Source organism: Drosophila suzukii, chromosome 2R (assembly GCF_043229965.1).
Source record: "Drosophila suzukii chromosome 2R, CBGP_Dsuzu_IsoJpt1.0, whole genome shotgun sequence".
Lineage (NCBI taxonomy): Eukaryota > Metazoa > Arthropoda > Insecta > Diptera > Drosophilidae > Drosophila > Drosophila suzukii.
The window spans coordinates 10,843,957-10,853,590 of NC_092081.1; the positions used below are offsets into that span (position 1 = coordinate 10,843,957).

General features: G+C 37.7%; 1 protein-coding gene across 1 annotated transcript; it reads right to left on the reverse strand.

Annotated features, from left to right (window-relative positions):
• Positions 1-1,081: 1,081 nt before the first annotated feature.
• On the reverse strand, positions 1,082-1,525 carry LOC108008795 (probable salivary secreted peptide). The gene has a single exon (XM_017072692.4). It carries the CDS (start codon positions 1,479-1,481, stop codon positions 1,143-1,145), a length of 339 nt encoding a protein of 112 aa, XP_016928181.2. The 5' UTR covers positions 1,482-1,525; the 3' UTR covers positions 1,082-1,142.
• Positions 1,526-9,634: the final 8,109 nt, after the last annotated feature.

Below are 9,634 nucleotides of genomic sequence, written 5' to 3' on the forward strand. Positions count from 1 at the left end.
TTGTGGGCAATAGTCCTATACCCAGCCCTAATTTCCAGTTACTTTTGCCCACCTCTCCATCCGCAGAACCCACACACACTCACTGATATTTATTAAATATTGAATGTTTTCCTTTGCTAGATGACTACGCCCCTGGCTGGCAAAAAGGAAAAGTTTCCCCTTTCCTCGGGCGGCCGACTTTCATCCTTTGTGCGCCCCCAGTAACGAGGGAAAAAGCCCCCAACAGCCGGGGGAAAATTCTAAACTTGTCGGGGAGTTTTGGGGGATTGGCCCAGGGCTAATATACGATTATGCAAAGTCCGGCAGATATAGATACATCAATATGCTATTCTTATTGACAGAGCACAATGATAGAGGGATCCTAAAATATAATATTCGGTTATGATACACTTTCTTGGGATTTTCACTTTGCAGAACTTAATAACTAATAGCAGAACCGCAAAAAATAATTAATTTTTTTTAAAAAAGGTCTGTAATTATTAAATTCAATTGGTTTTTGTAAACAGAGAGGCATTTTAAATTTGTATATTAATGCTAACCAATCTTTTCTAAAGAATCACAATATCTATGCACAGAGACAATTCTGACGTTCTCATTTGAGTTAAAAATGTTCTTAAAAATAGAGCGACATTTTTAAGTTGAAAATGTTTTTGTTTTGCTGGAATCAAGTTGAATTGACGGTATTTATGTACATTGTACTATATCTCCACAAATAAACTATTAGTTCTACTTAAAAGTTGTTAGATAAACTCAATTCAACTTTTCTCTTCTCACCATTTCGTTCTAATATTGAGAACATTGATACCAAAATGTACTTAAACGGTTTTTAAGAACAAATGTTCTCAATTCAAGAACAATGTTCTTGGATGTTTCTCTCTGTGTGCATTGATACCAAAATGTACTCACACGGTTTTTAAGAACGAATGTTCTCAATTCAAGAACAATATTCTTGGATTTTCTCTCTGTATGCAGATTAAAACTTTAAGGATTTTGGGTTCTCGACTGTTCTTGACAGTGATATAATACTAGTTTCGCAAGTTTGCAAACCGCACCGTATTGTTTTTAATAAAAAGAAACTTGGTTACTATTTTAGTAGAATTTCGTGCGTGTTTTATTCGTTCATAATAGATTCGTGCGGTCACTTAACGTCCCCAGATCTCGACGGTGGAGTTGATGCCACGGTTGACCTGGCCTCGCAGGTTGACGGTACAGAAGCGGTATCCGGGACCGCCGGAATAGAGGCTGGGATTTGCGCCCGAGTTGTTCTTGAAGTTGTCGTAGACGATCACCGCCGAGATGTTGTAGTATCCATTGGGGTAGTTCACGTTCACGTTCCAGTAGTTGTTCTTGATGGGATTGCGGGCCTCCAAGGTGCGGGACAGCAGGTAATCGTTGCTGTTCCTGCGCCCCCAGGTGGCGCTGTAGGCATGGCAGCCGAGGATCACGGCCAGGACAATTGAGAGGACGAGCAGAATACGCATGTTGGTTTCGTTTAACGTTCTTGGATCGTTTGGTATCAGCTGTTCAAAGCGCTGGGCCTTTTATACCGCCTCGCAACGAAATGAGTAAGACAATGTTTACAAAAGCGCTACGCTTTTAATTAACTTCTGTTACAGGCCGGGGGCTTATCGGTCCCCATGAAGTGGGCATGAGGGCGAGAGTCTGGCAAAAAAAAAAAGTATCCAAATAGTGCAAAACGAAATCAAAGTATAAGAAACCCCCCGGCAATCAAGGGGCCCCGATAAGATTACCTGACTCACGCCTGCGGTTGTGCAAAACAAGGCTGTTCCGATACTTTCTTGACGGCCTTCCTGGAAATATTTATTTGGTTAATCACTAAGCGCTAAGTTCACCAGAATGAGCAATTAAAGATCGAAACAAATCTCAGTTGCAGATTTTAGCCAAAAGATACCGGTTCTTAGGAAACACTTGGTATTATGAAATAACTGAGGACCTTCTTATCAAAATTTTCCATAGAGTATATAGTTAAGACACCTGTGCCAATTATTAGTCAGAGACTGTCCCCTTAAATTTCGCCATGTCATTTAAATTAACTGATCCATAAACCATTAATGAAAGTTTTCCATAATTAACTCATCACAAAGCTTGGTGAATATGAATGCAACTTTCCCAAAGTGTCAAAAACCTTTTGACTTTGTTTTTACAATTATTAAGTCATGTCAAAACTTTCGATAGAGTTAAGATACCTCTGCCAATGATTAGTCAGAAACTAAGACCCCTTAAATTTTGCCATGTCATTAAAATTAACTGATCCATAAACCATTAATTAAAGTTTTCCATAATTAATTTATCAAAAAGCTTGGTGACTATAAATGAAACTTTCCCAAAGTGTCAAAAGCTTTTTGACATTGTTTGACAATTATTTAGTCAAGTCTAATTAATTAAAATGTGCAATTTAATAACAGCTTTAGCTTTATGTTTAGTTCAAATGGAAATCATATAAACTTTCTCAACGCCAAAGATGGATATATGTATGATAATAATATCCGTATCATTTTCCCAGTATCCTTTTACAAAGCAAAGTTCAAATCTAACTTAAGCTGCAAGCTGTAATTAATATTGTTTGAACTGAAACTTGGCTGAACCTTAATTAAGTCCAGAGATAAGTCCCTTCACGCTTGTGGCATTGCGTTGGTGGTGATGATTAATCTCCAACGGAATGCATTCAGAGAATTACTATTTAAGTAAGGTCCTGGGGGTGGTGTCCTCATCCTTATCGCCTGCTTTAGAGATCGAGTTGCTGGTCTGGTCCTGGCTGCATATTTATTGCGAATTACCACGGCCCTTGGAATAAAATCTCATTACTTGCAGCAGCCGTGGCTGATAAGGGTGGACGTATTTGTCACTTATGAAAGGGATAATTCGCCACGCTCCCCCAGGATGCTGCCCCCACTATATTCAAAATAAAAAAAAAGTATATAAAAAACCCCACAATGACAACTAAGGGAGACAAAAGTAGCGACAAATGCCTGAGGGAATGTCGGGGGACACGGGACCATTATGTTCCCATTGCCATTGCCATTATCCGATTGCAGTCTGTGCTGGCATTTTGTGCAGCAACTTGTTAATCACATTTTATTGACACATCGCCGGTTCTCGGGGGAATCGATTTCCATTTTTAAATTGGCCAAATTAAGGGCTGCTTTTGCTTTTGCAAGGCCCCTTTTCAGTTTGACTGTTACATGCGTTCGCTTGATAAGCAATTTGTTGTAGACTCACCCAGACTGGTTCAAACAAACATGAAAGACAGATGCACTTAAAAAAAAGGTGTTTAGGCTAACAATTCTAAAAAAAAAAAACAATAGAAAAATATTTCTGTTAAGCCATAGGTGATATTATGACATACAAATTAGATTATTGTTTCTATAAAGGTTACTGGTTACACAATTCAAAGACACATGCACAAAGCTCATTATATCTTAAACCTTTTATAAGTCCACCTAGATAACCAATTGTTTTTTAATTCTGGGAATATAAGCTATTAATGAATTAAAAGTAAGCTTTTGAAGAACCTTGTGTATAAGGTAAGTACTTCTGTTGCTTACACAAACTTAATAAGAACTTTTATTAGAAAAGCTTGAATATCTTAAAACCAGGGACTGTTAATAATCAGTATTAGTGATTTTCATTTTAAAAGACCTACTTAAATATTATTATTATTACTGGTTTATCTTCCTAGTATTTTTGTAATTCCTTTTCCAATTTGGCAGATTTTTACACACACTGTGGGCAAGTGTAAATGGATTGATAGTTACTCTTTAAATAAGATAAGTGTCATTTTTGACATGTAAAAGTAAGAATCACCGTAGTCTTTCCAAAATAAAACTCACAAATAAAGATTATTTTCAGTCCCTGCTTAAAACCCCTGTATATCGTAACACTTTATTTTAAACTTTAAAATCAAACCTTTTTTTCCAGTGCACACACATGCACTTACCATCGCCAGATTCGACAATTGGCAAATTTAAAAGCAATAAACGTACAGAGAGCAAATTTCTGGGTTTATGCCTCGTTCTCGTTTAGCCTTTTTTAACTGCTTGTCAGGGGCGGTCTTTTAGGAGGGTGAAAAGGGGGGTGCTGCGACCCCAAGGGGCGGACGAACGCGTGCCGACAGTATTTTCCAGCGCTGGCTGGTTCCACCCTCTGGGATTGGGATATGTCTGGGATTCCATCGCAAGCTGCCACTGCCATTCAAAAGAGGACTTCCCTTTCATTTGCGCTTTCAATGCCAATCGCTGGCACGACACTTTCCCTCTGACCCCCTCCCCCTCCGGCTATGTAGCCGTATTGCCCCCCTAGCAACCCACACCCCTGAGTTCAAGCTGCGCTTTGGTAAAATGTCAAGAGCGGAATGTGCACTTTTGACAGTTTCAGTTCATTCGTCGTACCCCCCTCGCTGGAAACCCCAGTCTAACCCTAAACATCCCCTCGACATCCGCACACATGGCAACCCTGACACGTACCCCTAATAAAACTTTCTCGTCGAAACGAAAGAACAAAGTCAAATATTAGGAAAAAAGTGGAATATGGCAGCAGCAGCAGCAACAGCAGTTTATTTTATTTTTTATGTTTTTAATGTGTTTTTTGTGCCGTTGAAACCTTCTCACAACCTCTGGACCCCTTCCTCCGATGGAAATTCGAGTTTAGTTGCTATGCTAAACAATGGAAAGTTGAAATAATAATCCACACAATCACAATGGGCAGACTTATTCCTCCCGTAATTTTGCATTCAAGGAATTTTTCATATTCGAGTGCTTTTCATATAATTTGGCCTTGCTTTAAATTCGTTTATTTGTTGGGTTTCATTTAGTTAAGTATGCTTGATGTTGCCAAAACACCAGAAAACTTCTGGTTTTATTAAAATAATTATTAGTAGGTATATTGTAGGATTTCCATAACAACTTTTAGAGGTATTCTCATGTTTATTTTGTTTTATTTTGAATGTTTTGAAATTAATATAAATAAATTGGGGAAATGTTTTTGCGCTTTTAATATTTTTCTTCTCAAACTCACTATTATTTCTGCCAGCCACCCACTAGGCCATATTAAACATACTTTTTATGATTTTGTTTGAGTGTGTTTAACTAAAATTTATGGAATAACATAAAACACTAATGGACTTAATATATTAAACTATTTATTTATTCACTTACTTGTGTTTATTTTATACCGTATAACGTAGTAATATTCAATATTAGACCAGTTTCTTTTTAAGGAGACCTTTTGAGCGGAAAGCTAAATAATAAAGATTTATTTGTTTAAGTATTCAGAAATTCTTGGAATATTCCAGGGACTTCAAGGAAAAATGCCAAGTAAAGTAGGTTTTACTTTATAGGTTGTGTGATGAAGTTGGCGGCACTAAAAGTTGGCGACTTTTACCAATATTCCTGGAGTTGTGGGGGTCCTGTGCTTAGGGTTTTTTCAGCCATATGCAAAATGGTTTCTGGCCAGGCCCACTGAATGTCCCCCCCTGCAATTGCTAATGAATTCTCTAAGCGATAACAGTGCAAAAAGAATTTAATGCGCCAGTAGCAACAAAGCAAAAAAGGTAAAAAGCAAACATAATGAAAGCGGGAGCAGCGGAAACGGAAGCGGCAAATACAAAAGGAAAACGTAAAGCCGAAGCCAGGGCGTCAAAGTTGTTTGCCCTTTGTTGGCGTTGTTGTTGCTGTACTTTGGTTGCCATTGTTGCTATTGCTGTTGTTGTTGTTAATTGCCGACTTAATGGCGCTTTAATTAAATCGCAACACTGCAGGCGGCCCAACTTGGAAAATGAAAAGGGGGGGTTTTTGGGGGTGTGGATGGGGGGGGGGGGGGGATTTGGTGGAGGGGCTGCTGGAATTCTTGCACATGGCGACTTCCGGTTAGTCACGAGCCAACCCTCCGACCAACTTGATTTGTGACCCTTTGTTAGTTGTAAACGGTCGAAAGTTGTAAACTGCTTTTGCCATTTTATTTTATCAATAGCCAAACTGCCAGATATGCGAATGTGGCTTTTTTATAGCTAGGTCTGTATTTCTTAAAGAACCCTGCAAAAACTTGAATAAATTACTTTAGAAACCATTCATTTTAATAATTTATAAATAAATTGGTCTAATTATTAATATTTTAATTTATAATATCTCTATCCACAAAATAAAAATAAAAATTTTTTCTTTTCTTTCATAATAAAAAAAATTTTTTTTCTTTATTTTGGACAATATAAAAAACGAGTTAAATTCAGCAAGACAAATAAAATAGACTGAAAACTAAGACAAAATATTTTTTAAAAAATATTTATTTTCTTTATTTTGGACAATATAAAAAACAAAATAAACTCAGCAAGACAATTATAAGCAATAAATTGAAAACTAAGACAAAGTAATGGCGTTATTAAAAAAAATTTTAAATCATAAATGATGAAGATTCTAAAAATTTTAAATTAAATATTCTAACTATAGTTAGAATTAAACTTAAAGGCAAATAAATCCGAAAGCTAAAAAATATCTTAAAATGTATTATACATGTGTGATAAAAATGTGTTGCCTGCTTTTCAGCGACTTCAAATGAATCAAAGATATTTTGGTATAGTTCGTTAATGGTTTTTTTTTCGGTACTTTTGTTATCCTTGGCTGTCAGCACCGCCCACAAATTACTCAGCCAAATGGCCAAAAGCTGCAGCTGGCGATAAGTTGGCGTTTGCTGTTGTGGCAGACACAACTTCAGATTCGATCTTGGGCGCACCGAATGTTTAATTGCCGGTCTTGCTGTCTATCAAGTTGAATTATTCCAGTGGTTTATTGTTGCTCGCCGTGCAGCCGGGTGTAAAATTTTAATTAATGCAACTGCAGCATATAACTAACAAACTGCGAACAACGAAACCCATTTGCGCTGTCAAATTGATGAACTTACCCAAAACCAATTGGCAGTTCCAAGTCTGGTAGTTTTTTTTTTTTTTTGGTCATTGTTTTTCCTACAATATTTACGTTTAATCAAATGGAAAATCCACTGCGATAACTGGAAGCTGTAATAACAATCCAGTGAGCCTTATGGCCGAGAACTCGTAAACATAATCGCAGTTGCGGGCTTTCAGCTCGTTCGAAAAAGGGGGAATCTATTTATTTTGTGGTTTGCAGTTCTGCGGCCTCGTCATCTGTATGTGTAAGTTTATACATCATTTTAATTAAAAGCGGTAAAAAACACATCTGCTGCAGTGGCAGTGGCACGAGACACAAGGCACATAATGCACAGAAGATAAAAATGCAATATGCCCGCAATACCGCAATTTGTTTAACATTCCGGGCAAACGCGGACTGCATAAACAATTAAACCGATTGAGTTGAAAATGGCGGGCGCAAAAAAATGCACTGTGAAAACCGCAGGATAAAAACATACATTATATTGTAATCTAACATTTCGATCATTTGCCACCAAAGACCGCCTGATATGTTTACTCATATTTAATTGGTTTAGTGCCTGGCGGTATCGATTGCATGGTTATAGTGCCACAAATCATCTGAATTCATAAATAATAAAGCCTTTTTAAATGATTTAAAAAGCGTTTTGCATATTTCATGCCTGTTCTCAGGTCCTCTGGCTGCCAATTAAATGCTAAATAGATTAAAATAGCAAAATGCTGCGATAAACGCAATCAGGAATTCTGATTTATGCCTGCCAAATGGGCTTGTTGAACCCAAGCGAAGGCAGCCAACCTCATTTATCAATCAATGAACACTATCAAACAAACAAGTCAGAATCATACAGTTCAGGAATTATAGTTTTCATTTAAGCATATACTTATTTATTAATTTATGAAGAGAAAGTGTTTATTTTGTTGTTAATTATAGATTATAGTACTTTTTAAAGAGGAACTGCTCTACATTTTAACAAGATTTCTAGATGACTTAACTTATTGTATCTTTAAAAAAACGAAATATATATTAACTTTAAGAAGATTTATAACTAATGACCATATTTACACTCCCAACATAAGCTGTGTAATATCGTGTAGATATGCATTATTCATAAGCCCCATCTAATCCCGCGATCTTATCAACGCAACCCCCACAAATCGAGTGGACAGACACTCATAATGCGTCAACTAATTGCTCATTAATTCCCAAACATGATTTCCAATTCAATCAGACTTGGCTAATTACAAAACTTAATCCCATGGAATGGCCGCTCAAACACCTGTTGGTATATCCGCATCGGAGACTTCCGCTTCTCGCACTTCTGATTTCCCATTTTCCAGGAGTAGGGGGCACACACACAGGGCCAACAATGTTGTTCCTTGACAAACGTGGGCCCGGATTTTCCCATTTAGCTTGTTTTGTTTTCCGATTCCATTTTTTGCCGGCTCAGGGGCACAAAAACACATAACGCCGCTTTCACCCTACCTTGGGTCACGCCCCCCCCCCCCCCCTCTTGTGGGGCTGCCAGTCAAAGTTTGCCGTTATGAGAACGGCTGAAAAAGCGAATGTCCAGTGACAGGTCAGAGGGCGAGAGCAAAAAAGATTGAGTATACCCGAGGTACAGACGGCTAAGTGGGTATACACAATCTTCGGATGCTGTTTGGAGCGGGAAAACTGACTTTTTCAGGTCAGACGTGACATATGGAAAAGGATATTCATGTGAGAAATTTTAAATATGAAAAAGTCGTTATATAATATATAGGATGGGATCTCCGAGAACTTATTATTATACACGCTGTTTCTTATACTTTAATGTACCTAAGCCTTTGCAATAGTTTCTTTGGAACATTTATTAATCCCTCTTATCTTAGGGTACTTAAAAGTCGACATCCTTGAGTTACCATTCTTTGTAATTAGAGCAGCACAAACGAAGCCCATGAAGAAGGGGTAACGTGGGGTCAGCAAATGCGCATCGCTCAGTTTTTGACACGCACGGCAAATATGTTTGTCTGAGCAAAGGAATGGTGGACCCTGTACAGGAGCGGTTCCAGAAAAGGCAGGGGTGCCGTCCTAAAACCCTTCTGAATACAAAACGCTGATTTAAAAGTAAATCAATTTACTTCCCTTTAAAAGTATATTTAAGATACCTTTCAGCTAAGTTTGGATGTATGTATAACTTTCTATGTACTTTAGGATCATTGAGTAATAACAAATTTCATATAAAGACATTTGAAAACATTTTTTTTATTAATTTAAGTTACCAGTATTAAAGAAAACAAGCCCATTATTTTATGGACTTCTAAATCGGGCATGGATTGCTTGTGTACTTTGTACTTTATGTGCTCTACTACTGAAATCTGGGCCACTTTTCTTAAATAACAAACATTTTGTCATTCTTAGCTAACGCTAACATGGCTAAAATAAAAAAAAACATTCATAGAAATGTCTTTGGGCATAAGTTGTTTTGTAAAGTGCGCCTATAGAAATTACAATATCACCTATGATAGAAAATAGAGCGATATCATCAGCCAGAGGTCCGTTTGATTTTACGGCCCCATAAATGTGTCGCCCAATTCTGGAAATCCCCAAAACCGCTCCTGTTGTGTGCGAACGTGCCCTCGCATGGATCCGGCTTGCCCATCGAATCGGTCCAAATCCCCAGACCTTCTCCCCAGACCTTCGATGCATCCCCATTTTTTCGTACTGCCCCCCATTATACA

Coding starts and splice junctions, on each gene's coding strand:
- LOC108008795 (XM_017072692.4), bottom strand. CDS start 1,481: ATGCGTATTCTGCTCGTCCTCTCAATTGTCCTGGCCGTGATCCTCGGC.